The sequence below is a fragment of the Capra hircus genome, chromosome 2 (assembly GCF_001704415.2).
Source record: "Capra hircus breed San Clemente chromosome 2, ASM170441v1, whole genome shotgun sequence".
Taxonomy (NCBI): domain Eukaryota; kingdom Metazoa; phylum Chordata; class Mammalia; order Artiodactyla; family Bovidae; genus Capra; species Capra hircus.
The window spans coordinates 110,871,665-110,899,028 of record NC_030809.1 but is presented as its reverse complement, the minus strand read 5'-3'; the positions used below and the strand labels follow the sequence as shown (position 1 = coordinate 110,899,028).

The following is a 27,364-nucleotide window of genomic DNA, read 5'->3' as shown; positions in this document are numbered from 1 at the left end:
GTTGAGAGGGAAATTGTTAAAAATTTTAACTTTAATTGCAAGATTTGTATCTGTATATCTTGGGGGTTTTCTGCTTAGTTTTTTTTTTTTTTTTTCCTCCCCTCTCCCATTCCTCGGTCCTTCCTTCAGCATTTGTCTGCTCATTATTCTTGTGGGAAAGACAAACACATTTTCTCTGCAGTGTCAGGCATGATAACTCAAAAGTCAGTTGAACTGAACGTATGGCTTTAGCACATCTGAGGTAAACTTTTAAATGGAGAAATCCATTTTCTTAGGTTGGTGGTAGGAAAGAGTAGGTTGACTATTTCTGTGTTAAGGAGCCAGGATCAGTTGCTGCCCCTACCCCAAAACCTGCAAAGCAAGAGTAGTGCCAGCATTTAAATCAGGTTTCCCAGAGTCAGTCCAGTTAAATGGAGAATGTAGGCAAAGCTTTATTTCATATAGTATCACATAAACATTGCTATTTCAAACATTGGTTCCCAGGACTTAAGTATAGAATGGTCTTGTATCTATCTTGGTTGATTCACCCAGCTTCTGTTCAACACAACTGTTTCTGGGTGTTAGGTATTAGACAGTGTCTTTGTGATGATAGGAAGTTTGGATTTTATTTTTGTTGATAAAAGGGAGCTGTTAAAGTTTTATATAGTGTGTGTGGTCAAATTTGAGTTTTTGAAAGATAACTGACAGTAATGTGGGAATAATACTGAAAAGAACATACATTGTTGACAATTTAGATGGAGAAGGATCCAAATGAAAGGTGATTAGGCTTGAACTAAAATATTAACAGTAGAAATAGAAAGTAAGAGAGTTGAGATACAACTTAAAAATTTTTTGTGTTTTTCTGAGCTGCTAAACTCAGATCTACAGTTGTCCTGGTAATGAATAAAAGAAGGTTGCACAGTATAACGTTAATTATAAACTAAAATACAAACTCTGCCAGTTGTTAAAATTTCTCCATTAAGCTGTCAAAGAGTTAAAATTGGAGCTTATGCGTTGGTGAATGTGTGGAGATCTGGGAAGGTTATCGGCTCAGAGAGAGCATGGAAGCTTCATGTCTCTTCCCCCATACCTCGTCCTGTGCAACTCTTCCATCTGGCTGTTGCTGCTGCTGCTGCTAAGTCGCTTCAGTTGTGGCCAACTCTGTGTGACCCCATAGACGGCAGCCCACCAGGCTCCTCCGTCCCTGGGACTCTCCAGGCAAGAACACTGGAGTGGGTTGCCATTTCCCTCTCCAGTGCATGAAAGTGAAAGTGAGGTCGCTCAGTCGTGTCTGACTCTTAGCGACCCCATGGACTGCAGCCTACTGGGCTCCTCCGTCCATGGGATTTTTTGGCAAGAGTACTAGAGCTGTTTCTGAGCTATATCCTTTTATAATAAAGCAATAACCCAGTTTTAAGAAATTACTTGTATTTTTTTCTAACTAATAAGCATTTACTGAGGGCCTGCTGTATGTTGTTACATATATATTTAATGTCAAACAGTTAATTAGTGTATATTTTTTAAGCTGTGATAGAACCCAAAATAGTTGGAAGATAAGAGAAATAAAAATTAGTAATATTAAATTAATAATCTCTAAACTGTATGGTCATTACTGAATAATCAGTCACTATATATATATGTGTGTGTGTGTGTCCATTAGAGTAATTCTTTCATTATTTCAGTAGGATTGTTGCTGCTTATTTTTATTAATCTTGATTGTACTCTAGATTTAAAATTAATTTTTTAAATAAACTGAAATTATTCCTACTTCCAGTAGAAAACTGGATTAAAGTCATATTCTAACCTTACTCTTCTTGAGACTTTTCTCCAATATTTTGCTCTTTTACTTGGGTGCTGCTTCATTCCTTCCCTTTCATGTTCTGCACAGCCTGATTGGGATCATGGGACTCTGAAACATGTATAAAACAAGTCTTTGTCGGTAGAGTGGAAGTTCCCTAGTCCTGGTCTGAATAGGGGTGAAGGAGTGAGGAATTGAAATATTTGACTTGTTCTAAATCTGAGTACCATCACCATGGAGGTTATGTATTTCTTGTTTTTTGTTTTTTTACATTAAAAGAGTTATACACTGTGACAAAGTGGGATTTATTCCTGGTTTGAGAATAGATCAGCAGACAAAAATTAATCGGTGTGATATGTCACCTAATACAGTGAAGGAAAACAACCAAAATCATCTCAATTGATGCAATAAAAGAATTAGACAAAATTCTACATCCTGTCACAATCGCCATTTAGTTTTTAAAAAATTTTTTCCTAGTGTGGTAAGGTGACCTAAGAGGGAAGATAATTATATTAGAACAGGCTTAATATGTTGTATGAGAGGATGGTTTTTAAAAGCTTCAATTGGAAACAGTAATATTTTTAGTTAAATTAGTTGCCCGTTTTTTAATGCCATCTAAATTTTTCTTGGTGTTTTCTCTCTTTAAAGTGTCAAAATTCCTTTTTTCTTCTAAATTTCTAAGGTCAGTTTTTGTTTCATTTCAGTATACCACTTACCCTTCCCTGAAATTTAACAGAGATACATTTAGAAGATAACACTTTATTAATAAATTCACATTTGTCTTTTATAAGTTTTTGTTTAAACAGTGCTGAGATGACTGTATAAAACCTACTCCTTAATTCTGTTACTTCTTTTTTTTAATAGCTGATTTATTTTATTCAAGAAATATTATTGAATGCCTAGCATGTGCCAGTCACTATGCTGGGCACTTAGGGTACATATAGGGTATAAAATAATTGTCTCTCTTCTCATGGAGTGATTTAGTCTAACCAGACATATTGAGATCAACTGTCCATAGATATATATGTTAGAAAAGAGAAGATGGGGAGCTACAAGGTACTGTGAAGTTATATGTGGCAACACATCTTTCTCATTCAGGGGGTTTAGGGAAGACCTCATTTTAAAATGTATGTTTCCAGTGAGAAAAGAACAGTGAGAAGGTGTTGGTTCACAAGAGTGGGACCATAACGTTACATGTTTATATTAAGTGATTTTTCATGTTTACTAATTATTTTCATGTTTTAAATGTGAAAAGTAAAGGAAGGTTAATTTTTTTCCACATTTATTTTTATGTAGGCAACAAGAATGGGTGAATCAGCAAAGGGAAGATATTGAAAGGCAAAGGAAACTTCTAGCCAAACGCAAACCTCCCACAGCTAATAATTCTCAGGCACCCTCTACCAATTCTGAATCAAAACAAAGGAAAAACAAAGCAGTCAATGGAGCAGAAAATGATCCCTTCGTTAGACCAAATTTACCACAGCTGTAAGTTTGCATTTTTCATTTCCTTTTTTTAAAGTGTTGCCAGTGAGCATGAATGTTAGTTGTGGGTGTTATTAATAATTAAATAGTAAAAATCATCATGGCCAGGAAGGAAAAGTATTGTAAAAATTTATTTCTAAATGAATAATAAGCCTCCAAATCTGAATTCTACCTAAGTGGAGATTTACTAATCCTATTTTAAAATGGAGATTTGGGTAGCTAAGAGGAAGCTGGAGTTCACTTTTTCTTCTATGTCTGTGAATGATAGTAGAGTCACATGTCAATTTTGATTATTCTAGTTCAGTGTTACTCTTAATGTTCCTTGTTCTGAGAAAATGTTAGCTTAAGTAGTACAGCTGATATATTTTTGTCAACCTATGAAAGCACATTCAGAGGTTATAGATATTGTTTTCCCCTTTCTGCTTTGGTTTCTAGGTTTTCTGCTTTAATGGTGAATTACTTTTTATAATTCAGAAGTTAGAGACATTTAAAAAATAGTTATATGCTTATCATAGGAAATTTGAAAAATATGAAAGAACAATAAAACAGTAAAGATCATGATCTTATCTCACAGAGAACAGTTCAGTTCAGTCTCTCAGTCGTGTCCAACTCCTTGCGACCCCATGAACCACAGCACTCCAGGCCTCCCTGTCCATCACCAACTCCCAGAGTCCACCCAAACCCATGTCCATCGAGTTGGTGATACCATCCAACCATCTCATCCTCTGTCGTCCCCTTCTCCTCCTGCCTTCAATCTTTCCCAGTATCAGGGTCTTTTCAAATGAGTCAGCTCTTCGCATCAGGTGGCCAAAGTATTGGAGTTTCAGCTTCAACATCAGTCCTTTCAATGAACACCCAGGACTGATCTCCTTTAGGATAGCCTGGTTGGATCTCCTTGCAGTCCAAGGGACTCTCAAGAGTCTTCTCCAACACCACAGTTCAAAAGCATCAATTCTTCTGTGCTCAGCTTTCTTTATAGTCCAACTCTCACATCCATACATGACCACTGGAAAAAACATTATTGTTATAATTTCTGTATATAGATGCAACATAATTTATATAGTTTTTCTGTTTTATAAGACCTTATATAAGTTTATGTGAGTGGAAAATACACACACACACACCCTCTGCTTTATGTTTTAATATGCTTCTCCTTTGTTGAAAGATACTGTTTCATCTGTGCTTTGAAGCCCATCCCCTGCCACATCAGGGACCTCTTCTGTTGAAACCTCCTTTATCGTATATCTTCCCCCATTTGCTGTCCACTGGTTCCTTGGTTTTAGGAAACAAAACAAAAAACTCTCCATCAATTAGAAATCTCTCCAGTCTCCATATGTCATCTTTATAACTAGGTTTCCTGAAAGATTTTCCTTTGCTTACAGTCTCTGCTGCCTTGCTTTCCATTCTCTCTTTGCTTGACTGAAATTGTTCTTTTAAAGATTATGTTTGGGATCGCATGTACACCTGTGGTGGATTCATGTCAATGTATGGCAAAACCAACACAGTATTGTAAAGTAAAATAAAGTAAAAATAAAAATTTAAAAAAACAAAATAAAAAAATCTTTAAGCTAAAAAAAAAAATAAATAAAGATTATGTCCTTGATGCTAAATGCCACAGACATATGAGTTTTTAACTTGGCAACAGTGGATATTGTTGACCACTTATTTTTTCTGAAAAGACATTTTCTTGCCATAGTTTTTGATAACCTTTTTTTCTGATTTCCATTTTAGCTTAATCTGGTACATCTTTTAAGTCTCTTCTGTGGACATCATTTACATTATCAATTTGTAAAGCATAGGATTTTTAAGGCTCTGTCCTAGGCCATCTTACCACTTACCATCTTACCACTGTGTATTCTCCATGAGTATTAGCTACTCCTAGGGTTTCAGTTGCCCTGTTTATGCTGCTGACATCCAAACTTCTGTTGCCAGCCCACTTTTCTCTCTTGAGTAGCAAATGTTTGTATCTCAGTCTTGAATGTCATATCCTTGCTCTATTGATATTGGTACTTAAATGCCCCACAAGTGCCTCTAATGGCAGCCTATTCAAAACTGTATTTACTAAACACACAAAATAAAAAGTATTTATTATTATCTTTCCCATTTCAGTCCTCCCCACCCCTTTTCTCCCCCCTCTCTTTTTTTCTCTTTTCTCTTTTCTCTCTATGCACACACATGCACACATTCCTTGCCTCCTCGTGGTAAATGGTACCACCATCCTCTCAATTCCACATACCAGAATTTTGGTTTTTACAGGTTTTAAATCAAGATTCCATTTATTCTTATTAATCCATTTTTATTATCTTTTAGTTAATAAATAAGTGGATAATAATCTTATATTTTAAAGTCCAAAATGCACTTCCTTCTTCAAGTCTTTCCTGATTTGGGCAAGGAGGGGGAGGGGGTTGTTGTGACTTGCAATTAAATCCTTTGGCTATTGATATTTTAAAAAAATAACATGACTTCGTTTTCAAAGATGGGTAAATTTGTTGCTTTTAAAAGAGTGGATGGATAGGTGAGCAGTTATACAGAAGAAGGTGTGTAAGCTTAATTCCACCCCATAGACATCTAGTCTTCACTCAGATGTGTCCACTGCCATTTCTTACTTGGGCTCTTTCTTCCCACCCCCACCCACTCTGACATCTTTCAACTTTGGTCTAGGCCATCTTATAGTCAGAGTCCTTTTTTTTTTTTTTTTTTTCCAAAATAAAAATACGATCCTTTCTTTTTCTTCCATGTAAGCCTGATATAATTCTTTATAGCTTCGATAATAAAGGCCAGGTCAGCTTCTGACCTCCCTTGCCTCATCTTTTATCATTGACCAGTGCCTCCCATTTACCACCAACTTTCAAACTCCAGCCCATTGTCATACTTTCTGTTCATCTTTTAAATCACGTACTAAATATTGATTCTTCTTGAAAGCTTCTCCTTGACCCTTGAAGGACAGGGCTCAGTTATCACTTGAGGTATTCAGTGATAACCTGATACTCATACCTCTATATTCAGTCACAGCATCATCATTCACTCAGTTAATGACACTAGAAAGGTCCTAGATGTTTGCCTTTCCCTTGTTCTCTGTGTCTGTTTACATAACGTTTTTGTATTTTGTCCATCTTCACTACCACTCTTTCTCTCTCTCTCTTCTTTAACATCAGTTACTGTTTCTTACCTTTCACATGATGTCTTTTTTATGTCTAACCTCCTTCACTGGCCTTCAAGATAAAATTCACCCTCATGAAGACCCTTTATAGGCCTTCTGATTTCTCTCCTCCCCTGTCTTCCTTATGCATCCTGCATGAAATTCTTTCAGTTCTTTAAATGGACTCTGCTTTACTTGTTTCTGCACCTTTGTATATCTTGTTCTTTGCCTTTCTTTACCTGTTCCATTTTCTATTTATCCTTTATGACTTGCCTCATATGTCAGTTCCAGTAGTAAATCCTTTTTGACCTCTTTTCTTCCTAGTCTCTTCCCCGTTTCCCCTCAAGTTAGGTACCTTTTGTACTTGTGCCTGTCAGTATTGGAGCTCTCGTCTCTCCATCTTCTCTCTCTGCTCCCAGTATCCAGTACAGTGCCTGGCATATAGAAAATGGTCAGTAAATACTAAATTATAGTACATAAGCATTTGATTGAATTTCATTTTCTTCTTCTCAAAAGACCATTTTTCTAGTTTGCCACGGGTGTTTTGCTTCCGACTTGTCTTCTAGGACGCTTCTAGCTCTAACAGTAGTGTATTAGTCATATATTATCTCATTTCCATCTCAGTTTACTGCATATGTTGACTTAGAACTAACTCTGAAGTTATACTGCTGTATGTTCTTAGAGTGGCAGATGAAGTAATACAACATAGCAGTTGGATTGCATCCTTACTTAAGTACAGATTTAAATAAGGAAAAAAGTGATAGAAACACTTTGATTCATATATATTAATTTGATTTTATCAGCCATGCATTGCAACAGTCTTCTAAAACTTCTTTTATATCCATTTCTGCAGAAAATCTAGTAAAGTAATTAGAAATGAGATCATGAATCTTTCATTATTTCTTTATCAAGAAATTAAAGTAGAAAATAGGACTTTCGTGGTAGTCCACTGGTTAAGAATCCGCCTGCCAATGTTCAGCCTCTAGTCGAGGAAGATTCGACTAAGGGCAGTTAGCCACAGGGCAGCTAAGCCTCTGTGTCCCAGCTCCTGAGCCTGTGCACTCTAGAGCCTGTGCTCTGCAACAGAGAAACCACCGCAGCGAGAAGCCTACCCACCACAGCAAGAGAGTAGCCCCTGCTCACTGCAGCTAGAGAAAGCCTGCACACAGCAACAAAGACCCGGTGCAGCCAAAAAATGAGTACTACTAAAGAAAGTTACTGCTCTGTAGTGGTTAGGATTTTAAGCTCTTCAGTCAGATGTGGAATCCAACCTTGACTTCTCCAGTTTAATTTTTTATTTTTTGGTAAACTGTTTTACTTCTTAGAGCCTCCATTTCCTTGTGAAAGTACCTATGTCATAATGATGAAAAGACGATATGAGATGAAGCTTATGTAGTACTTGCATGGTTCCTGGTTCTTAACTAATTTTTAACTACCAGCAAGATTCAGTCAGGGTTTTTTTTTTTTTTAAGTTATTTATTTTTAATTGAAGGATAATTGCTTTACAATATTGGTGTTCAGTCAAGTTTTTTAGGTAGTAGTTTCTCATTTTACTCGCAAAGACTTACTATTCAAAGTAAATAGTTGGCATCAGTTCAGTCACGCAGTCGTGTCTGACTCTTTGTGACCCTGTTGACTGCAGCACTAGTTTGCATAGTTAGTGTTATCTATGGATAATACCTAAACAACAATACATGTTAATCAAGAGTTTGACTTCATATTAAATATATTTTAAATTGTTTTGATTTTATCTATTTGTTTTGTGTTTTTACAAAGGATAACTGCAAAGTGAACAATAATATTTTACCTTATGTTTCATATGAACGAAGTTTTAGAGGTCACTCTTCTCATTTAAAGTTTAAGTTTTAACTGAAGCTTATATTTTATATAGCATAAAGTTACTACTTTTGGGATTACTTATCTCTGGTCATTAAACTGAATGACTTTTTAAGTAATAAAATGTATTTTAGAGCAGTTCGCTGACCACAGTATTGTGGGCTTCCCATATACCTGTTGTTCCCACAGTCTCTCCCACCGCCAGTGTCCGGCACCGCAGTGCACATCCATGACCATGGGTGACCCTGTGTGACAGCCCAAAATGTAGCATGCATCGAGGTTCACTTTTGGTATTACATGTCCTGTGGGTTTTTACAAATAAGTAATTTTTTGAAATCCTTGCTGAAAAAAATGTGGCATTGGTACATCTAATCCATTTTAATTTCATGTATTTACTTATTTATTAGGGCTTAAGTCTCATCTTTCTTCATGCTTTCTGTTTATCCTGCCTAATCTCTCCTTTTTTCCTTTTAACTTATCTTAGACCACTTAGTTTTTGTTTATTTGACTCTTTTTCTCTATTAGTAGTACATTATGTTCATACACATACATAGGTACACAAACACATACACGTGTCTTGTATAGTCAGTGTTCATCTAAACTTTACCTATGTATCTATCACCATGTTGCTCTCCATTGATCCTGGATCTCTGATTTTTACCTGCAGTGAGATCTTTTTGCCTAAGGATACCCTTTAGTAATTTCCTTTTAGTGTGGGTCTGTTGGTAGTGATGTCTTTCAGTTTTGGTTGGTCTGAAAATAACTCTCTTGCCTTCATTCTTGAAATATTTTTACTGGTTTTAGGTTGGTGGTTATTTAAAGATAGAATCTTACTGTCTTCTAACTTAAATTACTACTATTGACGAGTCAGATGACTCTGTAGAAATTATCTTAAATGAAGCAGAAGCAATATTTGGAGATTAGGTAAATGGGGATATTTTTAAATAAATGAGCAAGATCAGTCTATAGATTTATGAAGGCCAGAGAATTCCAAGTAGGATGAATAAAACGAAGTACTCAAACACACCATAATGAAATTTCAGAAAATCAAGGAAAAGAGAAAAAATTCTCAAAAGCAGCCAAACAGGGGGACTTCCAGTGATTTAGACTATGTGCTTCCACTGCAGGGATGCAGGTTTCATCCCTGGTTAGGTGATTAGGGAACTAAGATCTGACAGGCCATGAGGCACACCACACCCCCCAAAAAAAAGGGACACCAAAGGAAAAAAATATTAAATGTAAAAATTAAGGGAAAAAACAATCTAGACAGATGACAATTGAAAGAAAACCATATTTATAGCAGATACAGTAAAATTTAAACCAAAAATTATAAGAAATAGTGATTATTTCATAACTATAAAAGTTTAAAATCACCAGGAACATATAATAATTCTAAATTTGCATGCATAACAACATGCCCTCAAGATAAGTAAAAAATTGACAGTACTTTAAGGATATATGGACATATCCACAAATTATAATGGGAGATTTCAACACATACATTTCTTAGTAATTAAAACAATATAACATAGAAACACAGCATGAGTATAGAAAATTTCAGTGGGATCGACAGGTTTGACTTAATGAGCATGTTACCCCCTAACATTTGCAGAATGTATGTTCTTTTTAAAAATGGACTTTTGTAAAAATTGACCATGTTAAGTCATAGAACAGGTCTAAGCAAAGGTAAAAGGATTGAAGGAGTTTTATGTAAGACTGACATTGTTTCTTCCTTTAAATGTTTGGTAGGACTCATAGGTGAAACTTAATGGATTGAAATAATATAAAATATGTTCTCTCATCACAGTGGAATTAAACTAGGAATCAGAAACAAAGGTAGTGCAAAAGGCTCATCAGAAATGAGAAGATATTTTTAGATGAATGATGGTGAAAGTGCTACATGGCAAAAATTTTTGAGGTAAAACTTTATCAGAAGATGAGCAGAATTAACCAAGAAAAGGAGGAAGAGAAAAATAAGAGCAGAAATTTTGATACAGGAAATAATCATACAATACAGAGCATCAGCCAATCCAAAAGGGATGTCTGTGGGTTTTATGTGGGTGAGGAAGGACTAATAAAATTGAAAACAAGAAAGAGAGAAAAGAATCATCATCAGGAATGAAAGAAACAGTGTTATTATAGAATGTATTCATACTTAAAAAAATATTATAAATGACTTGAATTTAAAATTTTTGTGAAATGGATAAATTTCTGGAAAAATACAAGTCAACAAAATTGACACTAGAACAAACAAAATCAAATAGTTCTGTAACTGTTAAAGGAATTGAATCTATAATTAAAATCTTTGATCATAGAGAACTCAGGTACAGATGATTTCATCTATGAATTCCACTAGCCATTTAAGGAAGAAATAGTGCCAGTCTTTCAAAACCTTTTGAAGAACAGCTAAGGGAGAAATACTTTCAACTTATTTTAGGCCAGCACAGTTGTGGTGTCGAAATTCAAGAAAGACCATACAGGAAAGGAAAGTTAGAGCCTAATTTGTCGTGGTGTTGTTTAGTGGCTAGTTCAGTTCAGTTCAGTGCTCAGTCATGTCCGACTCTTTGCGACCCCGTGAATCGCAGCACGCCAGGCCTCCCTGTCCATCACCAGCTGTCAGAGTCTACACAAACCCATGTCCACTGAGTCAGTGATGCCATCCAACCATCTCATCCTCTGTCACCCCCTTCTCCTCCTGCCCTCAATCTTTCCCAGCGTCAGGGTCTTTTCAGATGAGTCAGCTCTTCGCATCAGGTGGCCAAAGTACTGGAGTTTCAGCTTCAGCATCAGTCCTTTCAATGAACACCCAGGACTGAGCTCCTTTAGGACTGGTTGGATCTCCTTGCAGCCCAAGGGACTCTCAAGAGTCTTCTCCAACACCACAGTTCAAAAACATCAATTCTTTGGCACTCAGCTGTCTTTATAGTCCAATTCTCACATCCATACATGACTACTGGAAAAACCATAGCCTTGACTAGATGGACCTGTTGACAAAGTAATATCTCTGCTTTTTAATATGCTGTCTAGGTTGGTCATAACTTTCCTTCCAAGGAGTAAGCGTCTTTTAATTTCATGGCTGCAGTCACCATTTGCAGTGATTTTGGAGCCCCCAAAAATAAAGTCTGACACTGTTTCCACTGTTTCCCCATCTATTTCCCATGAAGTGATGGGACCTGATGCCATGATCTTCATTTTCTGAATGTTGAGCTTTAAGCCAACTTTTTCACTCTCCTCTTTCACTTTCATCAAGAGGCTCTTTAGTTCTTCACTTTCTGCCATAAGGGTGGTGTCATCTGCGTATCTTGAAGTTGTTGATATTTCTCCTAGCAATCTTGATTCCAGCTTGTGCTTCATCCAGCCTGGCATTTCTCCTGATGTACTCTGCATATACGTTAAATAAGCAGGGTGACAGTATACAGCCTTGACATACTCCTTTTCCTATTTGGAACGAGTCTGTTGTTCCATGTCCGGTTCTAACTGTTGCTTCCTGACCTGCGTACAGGTTTCTCAAGAGGCAGGTCAGGTCTGGTATTCCCGTCTCTTTCAGAATTTTCCAGTTTATTATGATCCACACTGTCAAAGGCTTTGGCATAGTTAGTAAAGCAGAAGTAGATGTTTTTCTGGAACTCTCTTGGTTTTTTGATGATCCAGCAGATGTTGACAATTTGATCTCTGGTTCCTCAGCCTTTCCTAAAACCAGCTTGAACATCTGGAAGTTCATGGTTCACGTATTGCTGAAGCCTAAGTTATGTCCAACTCTTCTGCAACCCCATGGACTGTAGCCTGCTAAGCTTCTTTGTCCATGGGATTTCCCAGGCAGAAATACTGGAGTGGATTGCCATTTCCTTCTCCAGCATATCTTGCTGACCCAGGAACCAAACCTACATCTCTTGCTTTGGCAGGCGGATCTGTTACCACTGAGCTGCCAGGGAAGCCCTAATGATAAATGATAGTCTAATAATCATTTATAAAAGTAAATGCAGAAATATTAAATAAAATATTAGCAACCCCACATATAATACATAAAAACGAGAATTTATCAAGACCAGTTTGGATTTATTTTAGGTATGATAGGTTGGTTTAATATAAGAAAAATCAATGTAATTTTTACATAAAGAAAAAGATTATATGATTATCTTAATAGATTCCAAAATAAAAAATAATATGTAAAATTCAGCATCGATCTGTCTTTAAACTCTTAGCAAGCAACCAATAAAAGACAATTTCCTTAATCTGCAGTATGCATCCATTTTTCTTTTTGCTCGCAGGTCTGCATGCTGTGTTTATGGGTCACCATGTCCTTGTGTGTCCTGTTTCTTCCTCCTGGCTTCTTTCTGCTGCTTCTGTTAAGCTGGGTTCAGATGTTACCTCTTATGTGCCCTTTCCCAGTTTCCTTCAGATAAAAGTTTTTTTCCTTTACACTGTGTACTCATGGCTGTATCATCCAAGATAATCGCCGTATTTTAAGGTCAGCTAATTAGTGGTATTAATCCCATTTTATCCTTTCTGTTAAGCACATTCATAAGTGCTGAAGATTAAAATGTGGCATTTTTGGAAAGTCATTATTGTACCTACACAGCCTCCCCTCTGACCTAAGATTCACTTCTTTCCCACATGCAAAATTCATTTATCCTATCTGCAAAGTCTTGTCAACCTCATTACAGCCTTAACTCCACATTAAAAAACCTTACCTAAATCTCATCAACTTCGGTTCAGTTCAGTCACTCAGTTGTGTCCGACTCTCTGCGACGCCATGAATCGCAGCACACCAGGCCTCCCTGTCCATCACCAACTCCCGGAGTTCACTCAGACTCACGTCCATCGAGTCAGTGATGCCATCCAGCCATCTCATCCTCTGTCCCCTTCTCCTCCTGCCCCCAATCCCTCCCAGCATCAGAGTCTTTTCCAGTTGAGTTGACCAGAGTCAACTCCTTGCATGAGGTGGCCAAAGTACTGGAGTTTCAGCTTCAGCATCATTCCCTCCAAAGAAATCCCAGGGCTGATCTCCTTCAGAATGGACTGAATTAGACATTCTAAATTTTGTTACCTAAATAAATTATGAGTGAGGGTTTTGTATAATCTGCCCTGAAAATAATTCCTCTTAACCTATGAACCTGTGAACTTCAAGAGACAAGTTACTACCTCTTTCCAGAATGCAGTGATGGGGACAGCCATAGGATAAGAGTTATAGACATTTCCTTTCAAACAGAAAAAGATTAAAGGTGTCACTGATCCCGGCAGTTTCAAAATCCATCCAGGCAAACTCAGGTTTCAAGATCTGGTAATAATTTTTCTGTAGGCTGTGACTTTTCAAGCTTCTGTCCTGTTTTTCATGAAGATTTCTTTTTTGTGAAGGTTATCATGTATTTGCTGCTGAGTGGCTTTACAACCAGTTTGTTGTTCGTAGAGTTTTGACTCTTTGACAGCCTTTCACTTTGTGCTGTGTCCCTTAAAATCCAAGCTGGCAGAGTTTTTGTTGGTATAAAGTTCTCAAGAATCTTGTGGGTTTCTCATGTGTGACACAAGCATTCATTCCATTAGACAAGGGGATCCTCCAGGTTTTTTTTTTCCTAGATAATTTTATCACTGTTTTTGACTTCTGCTGAGAAGGCTGAAGGGATCTGTGAGTCACACACTTCATCTTTTTAAAGACTGTTTATGTGAGGAATACTCTGGCTTCTCTGGAGTATTAGCAAAAGGTTGTGCATCTGCACCCTCCTTTTTAAGAGCAGCTTTGACCATGAATCTCAATTTTGGTGTATTTTGCACTCTGAATAAAATCAAAATTTCTTAAACCGTTAAATCTTGGTTGGATTAAACCCATTAAATTTTTGGTTGAACGTTTCTTATTTCTTACCTTTGATTTCTCTTTTCTCACATTTTCGTGTAAACAGTGAGAAGAAACCAGTCCAGACTTGGAACACTGTTTGGAAATCTGCAGAGTTCATTTCTTACATGCTTGGCTTTCTGTATAACTACAGGATACAGTTTTGCTAAGCTCTCTTTCGTTATAACAAGGCTTCCTCCAGTTTTCTATAACATATTTTTCATTTCCTTCTGAGTTTTCACCAGTAGCGCCTCTCCTATCTACCAGATGATCCATTCATGACAGTTTAGGTGTTCTCTTAAGGCAGTAGGTTTTCCACACTGTGCTCCTTGTGGCGTTCCTCATCCTCACTTGGCAGAGTTGTTGATATTCATATTTCTGCTAATAGTCTATTCAAGGCAGCCTAAGGTTATTTTAAAATCATGCTCCTCTGAATTCTCTATCCTCTTGCTCACTGCCCACTTCCAAGCTCACTGCCCACTTCCAAAGTCACTTCTATATTTTTAGGTGTTTGTTATGGAAATATCCCCTTTCTAGGTACCAGGTTATATAGTAATTTCATACTGCTGCTGTAACAAATTGCCACAAATTCAGTGAGTTAAAACAACACAAATTTATTATCTTATATTTTTGGAGATCACAAATCCAAAATGGATCTCATTAGGCTAAAATCAGGGTATTGTCGGGTGCATTACTCATGGTGGCTTGAGAAAACAATCCTTGCTTTTTCCAGCTTCTAGAGCCTGTCCGCATTCCTTGGTTCATGATCCGCTTCCAACTGCAAGCCAGCAGTAGCAAGTCAAGCCTTTGTCGTGTCATGTCACTGTGATTCCAACATCTCTGCCCATCTCCTCGCATTTGAAGGCCTCTTGTGATTACATTGAGTCCACAAAGGGTAGTCCAGAATAAATCCCTATTTTAAAGTAAGCTAAGTAACAGCTTTAATTCCATCTGCTACTTTAATTCTCCTTTGCTGTGTAACTTAGCATACTCACATCTCCAGGAATTAGGATGTAGACATCTTTTTGAGGCTATTATTCTACACACTATACCAGCACTTGGCGTAAGTCATTCGTTTTCAGTTTTTTGTTTTTTGTATATTGAACCCTGGGCTCCTCAGAGGAAACTGGTTTCCTCCTTCCCGTATCCCCCGGTTTCTTTTTCCCAGTGGTACTTAAAAAGAAAAAAAAAAAAAATTAGGTTAAATTTGTATAACATACAGTTAGCCATTTAAAAGCATATAGTTCAGGGGCATTCAGTGCGTTCACAGTGCTATGCAGTGTTGGGCAACCAAGACCTCCCTTTAGTTTCGGAACATTTTATTCATCCGGAACACCTAATGCCCATTAATTAATCACTCCCCATTCCTGCCTCCCTGCATCCTCCTGGTAACAAATAATCTGCTTTCTCTATGTATTTGCCTCTAACTGTAACTGTATTAATTTTTTAAATAGGAAGTATGAGTCCTTCTTTTCTTTTTCAAGATTATTTTGTTTGTTTGAGGACCCTTGCACATTGCATTTTAATAAGGAATCAGCTTTCCTGTTTCTGCAAAATCATTGATAAGTATTTTGATCAGGATTATATTGGGTTTGTGGGTTACTTTGGGTGAAGAATTGCCCTCTTAACAATAGTAAGTCTGCTAATCTTAAGGACATGAGCACTAATGTTCTTTCATTTAGTTAGTATGCTTTCATTTCTTCAGCAATATTTTGTAGTTTTTAGCATCCACGTCACTTCCTGAGTAACTTGATCCTATGTATATTATTGTTTTGGGTTCTGTTATTAATTGAATTGTATTCTTAGTATTGTTTTTACATTGTTCATTGCTGATGTATACAGACACATTTGATTTTTGTGTGTTGATCTCATGCCCTGCAACTTTGCTGAATTTATTAGCTCTTGTTCATTTTTAGAGATTTTCTACATGTAGAGTTAAGTCATCTGTAACTAGAAATAGTTTTACTTCTTCCTTTCCAATTTCAGTGTATATTTTTCCTTAAGTCCTCTGAGAGGACTTCCAGTACAATATTGAACAGCAGTGGTGAAAGTTGTTCCTGGCCTTAAGGGGAAAATTTTTACTCTTTCACCACTGAGTGTGATGTTAGTTATGGTTTTTTAAATAAATGCCCTTTACCATGTTAAGGACTTTTTTTTCTATTTCTAGTGCTTTTTTAGGGCTCTTCAAAGGCAGAGTAGTTTCATCTACTTCCTCCCTCATTTAAAAAAGTCTGCTCCTCAATGTGTGACTTAGTTCAATATTCTGTAAAGGTTTGCTAAAAAAACCGGCTTGATATTTTTTTTTCTTAAGTGCCTTTAACATTTTATTTACCAGATCTTATATTCCTTAACTCTGAGACTTCAGATTAGTTTCCTGCTTAAACAGAATACCCTTAAAGAATTGGATATCAGTTTCTTTGAAATGTGTATTCTCTGTTTTCTGCAGATATTCTACATTTCTATTAAACTCTTGAAAACAATTTTTGAATTAAAAATAAAATTCTCATTCATTCATTCAGTTCAGGTCAGTCACTCAGTTGTGTCCGACTCTTTGCAACCCCATGAACTGCAGCACACCAGGTCTTCTTGTCCATCACCAACTCCCAGAGTTCACCCAAACTCATGTCCATTGAATCGGTGATGCCATCCAACCATCTCATCCTCTGTTATCCCCTTCTCCTCCTGCCCTCAATCTTTCTTCCCAGCACCAGGATCTTTTCAAATGAGTCAGCTCTTCGCATGAGGTGGCCAAAGTATTGGAGTTTCAGCTTCAACATCAGTCCTTCCAGTGAACACTCAGGGCTGATCTCCTTGCAGTGCATGGGACTCTGATGAGTCTTCTCCAACACCACAGTTCAAAAGCATCAATTCTTTAGCACTCAGCTTTCTTTATTCATTCATACTCACTGTGAAAGATTATCAGTGGTTAAGTTTTATGTTTGAGTTTTAAATTTCTTGGCTTTTTGAGTAATTTTGTGTTAACCTACTGAACAGTTTATTTATGATTTTTAGCATCTCCTAAATACATATACATAAATGTTTAATAAAATTAATATTCAATCTATAATATGAGATATGATTCATAAAGGGAGAAATTGGACTTTTCTTTGCACTCTGTGAACAAGAGATTTGCTAAGTAATATAAGCAATTGACTTAAGAGGGTGGATGTTTTTTAAGCATCTTAAAAAGCACATCATAAAATTAATTTATGTGGCAATTAAAAGTCATCAAAATTAGTATTTTCCTAGCTTACCTCTTTCCATATATAAAATAAAATCCAATTTCTTTAAGTAAGATTGTCCCCAGTTAACTTTATCTAAATACAGTTAAATTTTATCTATAAGTATTTTCCATCATTGGAAATAAATAGCAGACATCTAAATTGCTAAATGGCCCATGGGGTCACAAAGAGTCGGACACAACTGAGCGACCTCACTCTTCAGTTTCTAAAGTGCTGAAATATGTCAGGTGCTTTCTGATAAGGAAGTGCAAAGAAATGTAAGAAATGTCTTTTGCTGTTTGGTGGTTTGCATTCTATTTTGTAAGACAGGAATAGGAATTCTTAAACTGCTGTTTGAACTGCAAAGTTACGTATATGTGAAATTAGGTACCATGATCATAAAATGGTAAGAATTACTGTCGAAGAACTTCCCTGGTGGCTCAGATGGTAAAGTGTCTGCCTCTAATGCGGGAGACCTGGGTTCAATCCCTGGGTTGGGAAGATCTCCTGGAGAAGGAAATGGCAACCCACTCCAGTACTCTTGCCTGGAAAATCCCATGGACGGAAGAGCCTGGTAGGCTACGGTCCACGGGGCCACAAAGAGTCAGACATGACTGAGCGACTTAAAGATCTTTCACTTTCACTGTCCAAGAAAGTCAGTAGCCTAGTATTTAGTACTATCTGTACGTTTGCTTATTGATGCTTCAAAACCCAGCAGAGAGATTAGTATGTATATATTTTGCTGTTTATTTGAAGCTTTATAGTGATAGTAATCAAATGCAGTAAAGAAATAGCAAAGTTCTGTTGCTGCTGAAAGTTACCATTAATCTTTACTGAGAATTGTACGTGTTTCATATTAGGATTAGACCTATAAAAGAATGCTCTGGGGTCAAAGCTTTTGAAATCAATGAGGTATTATACTAAGTAAATTTAGGGAAGGGACTATTTGTGTGTATTTGCTTTTATTAAAAGGATGTAGATGATGTATATTTGAGCCACAGCACAAACATATTAACAGCTGGAACTGAATGCTAGTTAATAGCCAATATGTATTACATTATAAAATGTATACAATTAACCATACAGTATTCAACAGACTAAGACACCATGGAACTAATTGACATTGATTTATTATTAACTCAGAAGAACAGTAGCTATTGAAAACTGCTGCCAACTTAAGACAGTCAAAAATTTTAGGAAACTAAATTTTAGCCATATTAATTTGACCTTATGAATACTAAATTTAGCTGTATTTTAACTCAATAAAAACCAAAGTATAGAATTGTATTTTATTCCTGTTACAGAAACAAACAAAATATTTACATATTTTAAAAAATTAGTTCTGAGCCCATCCTGTGGTCTACTGGTGGGCCTAAAACCTTATTTTAAGAATAGTAAATTACTATATTGTTATACAGGTAATTTCCATTGATGGCATATATGCATATCCAGAAACTATTTGCCAAAATTGCTATGGCTTCACTTTACTGAACTAGTTGAGATATTATCAGTTTTAGTTTCTAAACCTCTTTTTTAAAAAAACCATGTTTCCCTCTTCTTGTTTCATTCCATCTGCATGAATGTTTCACATTCACAGTGCAGTGTTTAGTTCTCTAAATTTATGTTAAGCAACTGCTGCAACTATATTGTTACATTCAGTATAATAAAATCCAGTGGTTATGTTAACCTAACACTGGGTAGAGAGAGTTAATTTTAAATGTTTGTTTTTCACTCTTAAGATATATCTAGTGGAATACTAACTGAATTTCTTGGAGGTTTTCGATTATTTCATTTGAATGCCCTTTCTATGATATTAATATTTTAATTACCATCTAGCTTAAGGGAAATAGCATTTATACTGAATGTTGCTGAGGGATATAAACCAAGCATAAATAAGTCGATCTTGGGGTTTGGAGCTTAACCAAATATACCCAGAATACATAAGTAAACAAGGGCCTAAATATGATAGATAAAAGGAGTTCTTTCAGTAATGGGTATGAATGGAAGTTGTTTTGTTGTGGTGTGTATGTGTGTGTTTTCCTCTTTCACTTTGTTGATACAGAATCATGTTTTCTTATGAAATATTATAATAGGTATATATCTTACTGAAGTTCTACATACATTAAACTACAGTTGAACCCTAAACAACACGAGGGTTTGGGGCTCTCACCCTCCCTACAGTTGAAAATTTGCATATAACTTCACAGCTGGCCTCTGTATCTGCAATTCCACATCCACAGAGTCAACCAGCTCCAGACTATGTAGTGCAGTGTAATACGTATTTATTTTAAAAATTTTCATGTACGTGGACCTGTGCAGTTCAAACCCTTGTTATTCAAGGGTCAACTGCAGTGATCTTTCCTAATTTACAGAAGAATATTTGAAATTAATAATACAACAACCATAAAGTACTCTCACGTGTGTATCTGTTTATATTTATTAATAATTTGGTGTTTTTTGGCAGCCCTATCTTACTTATTCACTAGCCTATGGAAGCAGAGAAGAGAAAAATGTCTTCATTTCTTTCTTTCTTAAACCAGTGCCCAAATTGGACTGATTACCTTTGCAGTGATTTCCCAGTACTCTTAAAATAAAATGAAATTCATTCCTTGGTCTAAAATCCATCCTGCTTTTAGATGCTTTTCCCCTACTTTATCTCTTTTGCTGACAGCCTCTTTGACTATATTCTGATACTTGTGTGGTTTTTTTCGTCTTCTCAGTATCAGTCTATTTCCGTCTTGGTGTCTTTGTACCTGCTTTAACCTGTGTGTAGAATATACTCGCCTAGGTCCTCTTGTGGTTGTCCTTTTGACATTCAGATCAAGACTATCTCCCTAAAACTCGGTGCAAATTAGTATAATACAGGCAGTTATTATCACACCAGCCTTTCCAATTCTCTTTATAACACTTACTGTTATTTGCGATTGTTTCATTTCTGGACTAAATTGTTTCTCTTCTGCTTCCTTATCCCCTGTACTCCCACTATGAAGTGTAAGTTCAAACCAGAGTGTATTGAGAAACTGTCTTTTTCATTGCATCCTTAGGATATAAATTCATGGTACTGATTAAATAGTTGTTGAATTTGTAAGTCAGTCAGTTTTTCCATCTGTATTAGATATACTCTGAAGAATACCTTCAGGCACTTTAGGCTTATGTGTTCAGGGCTGAAAGTTGTCAACATTTTAGTATTTTTATTTGATTAATTTTATTTTGCTGGTTGTTGATAAGAAATAATAAGTATTAATCTTAATATCTAGAATTACAATTTCATTTTGACAGGTTGACTTTGGCAGAATATCATGAACAGGAAGAAATTTTCAAACTTAGACTAGGACATCTCAAAAAGGTACGTGGAGCATATGCTGGCCATTCTATTTTACCAGAGGTTGTGGAGAGTTGTGTTTTACGTTTCTTATTAAAGAAGGCAGAACTTACAGAGAAAAAGGACCCAAATTTAAAACTTCAGACCAAAAAAAATAAAAGAGGGGCATAAAAGTTGCATTGTTATGTTGAATATATTAAAATAACATTCCTTTACCTTGTGGTAATTTACAAACATTTCAGATGCTGATAATACCTTGTCCCTGGGACTTCTCAATGCAGGGGGATGCTGATTCGATCCCTGGTCTGGGGAGTAAGATCCCACATGATGCGTATGGTCAAAAAGTTAAAAAACAAAAACCCATGTCCTTGTAGTGGAGGAATGATCCTGGACAGAACTCCAGGTTCTTAAGATTACTGTTAAATACTCTCTGTTAAAAAAAAAAAAAAAAAAAGATAAAATGTAAGATTCTATGTTGTTGTGTCCATTTCATAACAAATTGAAACAATTGTAAATTAATAACAGGTTTTTTTGACTTAACTTTAAAGTTACCAAATACCTGATTAAATGTTTCAGTTAAAATATATACATTGGCAAATTTAGAAGAGCCTGATCATCGGTAATAATATAAAGTGATAACATTGTTATATGTTAGTAAGTTTTTATAATGTAAAGCTATGTACTTGTTTGTAAACTCTGAAATTGTATTCAGTTCATTGTTTTTTAGTTCATATTTTTAATTCAAACCATTTCAGAGAAATAATAGATTTTCCCCCTCAAAATGAAATTACTGACAGCTGTAAAATTCTTTTTCTTTGATCCAGTTTTTAAATTCTGTGGTCTGCTTATCACATTACTTACATTGTTTAAATAGGCTGAGTAATAGCTAAAACTAAGTTAGTGAACTAATTGAAGATAGTATCTATCAAGTCATCTCCCTGGGGTAGGGTGAGGTAGGTCAGAGAAACCCATTCTTGTAGCAGCCACCATCTCATTATAGATGTGCTTAATTTTGGAATGCTATCAACATGCTTCAGATTCCTGCCATTTAGTTACAGGGAACAGAAAAAAATTATATTTTATATACATACATATTTGTATAATGGAGAAGGGAATGGCAACCCACTCCAGTATTCTTGCCTATAGAATTCCAGGGACAGAGGAGCCATGGGGTCGCAAAGAATCGGACACAACTGAGCGACTTTCACCTCACATATGTGTATATGTGTGTATATATAGACATACATATATATGTGTTATTTGTATTAGTGTTCTTTACTGTGCCCCTGCTCAGAAAAGTTTCAGCCTAACTACTTGAACAGTAAATTATAAATTCTAAAATGAATTTATTCTGATCTGTTTTGTTCTGTTTTCTGTTCTGCTGTAATTATTGATATTTCTCTGTTCTTTGATATAAGTAGACAACTTCAGTCCATTTTGTAACTGATGGAGTTGTAACGGGACTATAGAAGGGAAGTGGGGATTTTGAAGGTCAGAATTAGTACAAGTATTTGTCTGCCCACCTAAGCTATTTTGATAGAGACCTATGTTTGACGTTCCATATAAAGAAAGATTTATCAAGTATTTCTGAGTAGCCTTTCATGATAATGAGATACTAAAGTGTATAGTCAACTGGGGGCTTATAATTTTCACACATAATAGTAAATTTCAGATTACTCTTTCTAATGATGAGTTTTACATGTCTTATGGAAACCTGTTATAAAATCTGAAATGGTAAAGCAGTTAAATTAGGAATCGGCTGTTTGTATCACAAAAATACTTGAAAGGATTCAGAGGACGGTTTGTTTTTATTTTTTGATTGGTGGGTGGTTGGTTGATTTTAAAGCTTTCCTGGTACATTGAAAATATTTTATTTCTCTGAAACATTTCTGTTTTATAAAGTAAGGTACATATCCTTAAATGTCTAGATATTATATAAACAGTTGAAGCTTTTGTAGTTTACTACACCTTCTCTTCTAACTTCCATATTACCTTTTTCCCCAGTGTTTGACTTTTCCATTTTTGTATTTACTCATTGTAATAATTGTCCCTTCTATAATCCTTTTCCTGTTTCATTGTCTCAGCTTTTATCAAATTTACTGAGCAGTTTTAGACTTCTAACTTTATCTTCTTCTTAACCAATCTACAACATTACTTTTCTTTGATCTCCATCATGGAATATTGGATGAATTAATGCTGAAATACACTCTCATGCTTTGAATTCTCACGTTTACTTCTGACTTTTTTGGTTGAGAAGAATGAATGCATTATGAAGACAGTTGCTGGTAGTACACACAGAGAACAAAGTTAAGTAAGTAGTGTCACCTTAGAGTACAAGTAAATAGTAGTAGTCTTATTTCCACTGGGTATTACTTTTTTGAGTTGTACAGTTCAAGAATAATAGGCATTCTGTTACATGCGTTAAAAATAAGTTATTTGGCATATTCTAAAGCACAGTCGGAAAGTAGGTCATTAAAAATAGGTCGTTCTGGTTTCTAAAATACAAGTAGATTGGACACTTTCAACACATAGAGAACAAGCTTGAGTTGAAAGAAAAGATGTTATCACCCCTATCTTAAGCCAACATGAACCATACCCCGACGTGTAACTATATAGTTTCTACCATAGGCTGGATCTGATCTGTGGATATTTGATGTCCATGTTACCTGTGCAGGAATTAATCATGTGACCTACATTAGATTAGGGTTTAGATGTGGAGCCCAGTATACCTCCTGCATTTCCAAAGGTGACTTTCACTCTCCCTTCAATAAAAACTCTTAAAGTTAGATGGAGTTATAAAATTTGTTGGCACCAAAGGAAAAAACTTGCATCATTGATGAAGCCTATACCATTTGGACATAGAAGACTAGAAGCCCTAGTTAACTTTTTCTTGAGATAATCTATGATGTACGTTGTATTTTATAAAGATAATCATAATAATTGAATAGGTAAACCGAAATATGAAAAAGTATTTACCACTGAATAGATCGTAAAGTTCAGTTCATATTCTGTACTATTCTGTGGGCTAGAAACATAGTAATCCAAACCCAGTGAGTCTGTTAGTGTGATAGAGCAGCAAAGGAGAGCTCAGCAGTAAGTCCATGGCTGAAATAAACGCTCATTCCTGTTGCCCCCAAATAGTAAATGTAACTTACTTAAGGGTCTATTGTCTTCTGAAGTTAGGAAAATTATTGTTCAGCATCATCTTTTTTAATACATTAAGAATTGTTTAATATTGTTTTAGTTATCAGTTGATGAAATTATTGCTCACTCATTCACTAGGTGATTTATTTCCACATTTCTAAGAGAATTGCATAATATTACATTTTTACACTTTGAATTTTTAACCATTCTAGAGTGAACATTAATGTAAAATTTGAATGCCAAGCTCTTCTCTGTTTGCTTTGTCTAAATTAATATAGCTAGTAACTAGCAAAGCCAAAACTTGAACCTTTTCTCACTGCTACTTCAGTGGAAGTATCCTTACACTTTATTCCTACAATTCTCTAGTTGTAGATGGATAGCAAGTTGATCCTTCTGAATTCAGAATTGATTCCCTTGTAGCTTTCTTTGCATCTTTCCTAGAGTAGTAGGAACGTTTGCTTTCCTTTTTTCCCCCAGAAATAGACTGTTTTATCTTCATCTCAAATAAAGTATAGCAGTTAAATTTTTCACACACACACTCCTTTCTCTCTTTCTTTCATATATTACTTTCCTTGGATAGCCTGTTAGTGACTATTCTGTCAGCTAGAATATTTCTTTATTATTAATTGGTTCACTGTTTTTCATTATAAATTTATCTTTAAAGGTCAACAGGAAAAGCATGTTTTGGGAGGTAAAATGTGTAAATACTCTCTAGTGTAATTTTACCTTTATACAGCTAAAGATTTAATAGAATGTCAAGGAAGTATATCGCAAAATATATGTATCTTATACAAATTACTCCTGAAACTTACACAAAATAACTTTTTGCTACTAACCATTATGCATAAACTTCCTTGATTATCACTTACAAGCTTGTAGTTGCAATGAGAATAATTTCCTGTGTTTAAAATGTTGTCCTTTAAGGCAGAGCAACTAAATCCAGTAATGTACCTGTGCCACATGTGGCATCTCCGGCGTTAAGAAAACTAATAAGCCATGTACCAGTTAGCTTTTATAGTTGATCCTGTTTTGATTCCGGTCTTGATAAATTCTAGTTATGAGAAAGTCAGTTATCTTTGTAATTTGTGGAGTTCTACTAGGTTGTTGTTTGTACAACTCCGATCTTAATTCTAGAATTGAAGAAAACTGTGTGGATGTGCTTTCCAAGGATTATTACTAAACTAACATAAACAACTTTTTAAAAAATCCCTGATAAACCATCTTCCTTGTAAGAGATTGTCTCTCTAGTCATAATATTATTTAAAAAATATAAATTACCAGTCATAATACCCCAAAATGAAGAGAAAGTAAGAATTTTGAAAGTTATTAGGACCAATAACTACATCATACCACTGCTGTTTGACTCAAGTTTGTGATATGAACAGCATGTGGAGGTGTTTATTCTAGTCTTTGAATTTTTTTGTCTTGTGGATTTTAAATATTTGATTAGTTGGAGAGAATGCATATAGAAGATTTGACATCTCAGTATGGAATATTAGATAGTGTAGTAGGGATTGACTTTAATGTATGTGTTTTGGGGGGTGTGTGAGAGAGAGAGAGTTATAAACCCTGAATTTAAATACCAGAAGTTTTTAGGAAAAACATAACCAATTTGTAATTGAAACAGGATTAGTCAAGAACCATCAGCACCAACACAAGTGTATCTTTGCAGACCGAAGGAATCAGCTAAACAATTACGGTCATCTCAATCTCTACTAAAACAAAAATCGCATCCAACATGCCACCTGACACCATTTCTTTCTCTCTTTCTCCTTTGCTCCTTGCGATGTGGCATTCATCTCTCCTTGTGCCTCCGTTCTGAAGAGATAACAGTATAGCAACAACTCTGCCACTGAAATCCTGTTCTCTGATCGATATTGGCACCTGCAAAGAGAAACAACCAGTAACAGGCAGCAGCAGCATCAGTATTAATCTTCCATGATGAAATCTTTACAGGTCAAGAACAAGCACACAGCTCTTTTCTCACTCCTTCACAGTGGACCATGCAACTAGTTGAAATGGAAGACAATGGATTGTCTGCAAGCCTTTTGAACAGTGGAGAATACAGGGCATTGGTTTTAGGTGAATTAATCCCCAAATATTCTTGAAGTTTGATATCTCCTTTGGTCTTTCTTTCTAGAATACCATTGTCATCTGATTTATCAAATCCTTAGTATGACCACAAAGAATACGTTTGTGTATGTGACGCCTCTTGTCACTTTAGGTATGAATAAAAATATGAAAATAGTTAATGCTAGAGGGCTTAATCTCTAAAACTGCATGTGCACCTCTATATTCAAGAAAATTTTCTCTCAAAGCCGACTACATTGTATGTTACATTTCTCTAGAACATAACACAAGATGCTACTTGTGTAGGAAGTAGTTTTCAGTGAAGTCTAGTGAAAATGCATTCATTATGCAAGAAAAGTCACTGTTAAGCCCACAAAGAATATACAAGGTGTCCAACTTCTTGGTATGTATGGGCAAGAAAAGTGCCAAGAGTGTTGGAATTCTAAACTTGACATCTTGTGCCTAGTTCTGCTTCTGTTTAAAAATGAGTGCTATTCTGTGAAAGCGATGCCTGAGAGAACACGGAACTAGCTGTAGATAGGAAAGCTACTGGTGTGTGTACTCTCCTTCCTGCTCTCCTTGTGAACCTACAAGCATATTTCTGGCTCACCCCATCTATAATTATACATCTTTACCTGGTAATAGGTGGTGGTCACTTACCAGAGTGAAAATTTAGTGATAAAATGTATTTTACTTTTGTAGATTTTTATATTAATCCAGTTGTATAGGCAATGGCATTCATTGAATTTTGGAAAGAATCTTAGAAGTCCTGTTAACCATTGGGCAGAGTTTATTCAGGTTTGTAAATTCAGTTTAGAGGTCATAATTTCACAAAAAAGAGAAGGCAGTTGCTTGGCCAATGGCCAAAAACTGTAACTCCATGCTGTTTATATGCATATACATAGAGTCTAGAAGATTAGGCTCTTCTCATTATTGTATAGAATGTTAAACCTTTTCATACTTTTTAAAAATATGGAATCCACCAGAACCCTGAAAAAGGTTAAAAGGCAGAAAGCTGGAGGAAAATGTAGTAAGGCATTGTACCTGTAGGGGCTAGGGTTTGGTGTCAGCACCTGAGCTGGTTTCAACATCAAGAAATTTCGTCCCCTTAATACAGAAGCTGTGATTTCTTTTTCAGGAACTGTACTGGATATTTAAAATTTGCCAGTCAGTTGAACTGTTACATTTATTTGCTGCTGAGAAGATAGGGTTTGGTTTGTTTAAATAGAATGGAGGAACTGACAATCCCATTGTCCATTTTAACACTTATTCCCATTTAGGGTTTTTGATGTATGTGTTTAATTTTCAAAGAGAGGCGAATTACCCCCAACCCATCAAAGAAGGAAATGAAACAGAGAGAGAAAAACGTTAAAGTTCTAACATTAAAGTTCTAAACCAGTTAAACACACTTGAGGGATACCCAGTATGTTCCCCTCTCCAGCTCAGCGACTCAGGATCGACATGGAGACATCATATACATAGTTAGGAAAGAATCCCCTACCAGGAATTTCACAGTATTTGTCCTCTTTCTTCCTCCTACCCTACT

General features: G+C 35.8%; 1 protein-coding gene across 4 annotated transcripts in view; it reads left to right on the top strand.

The window, feature by feature from the left end:
• Nucleotides 1-27,364, top strand: part of TLK1 (tousled like kinase 1) — a 176,305-nt gene that overhangs the window by 124,569 nt on the left and 24,372 nt on the right. For all 4 annotated transcript variants that reach the window (XM_018064515.1, XM_018064521.1, XM_018064534.1 and 1 more), the window contains 2 exons: nucleotides 3,074-3,262; nucleotides 20,562-20,628. In XM_018064515.1, the coding sequence (XP_017920004.1) occupies nucleotides 3,074-3,262; nucleotides 20,562-20,628 (256 nt within the window). The remainder of the gene's footprint in view (nucleotides 1-3,073; nucleotides 3,263-20,561; nucleotides 20,629-27,364) is intronic.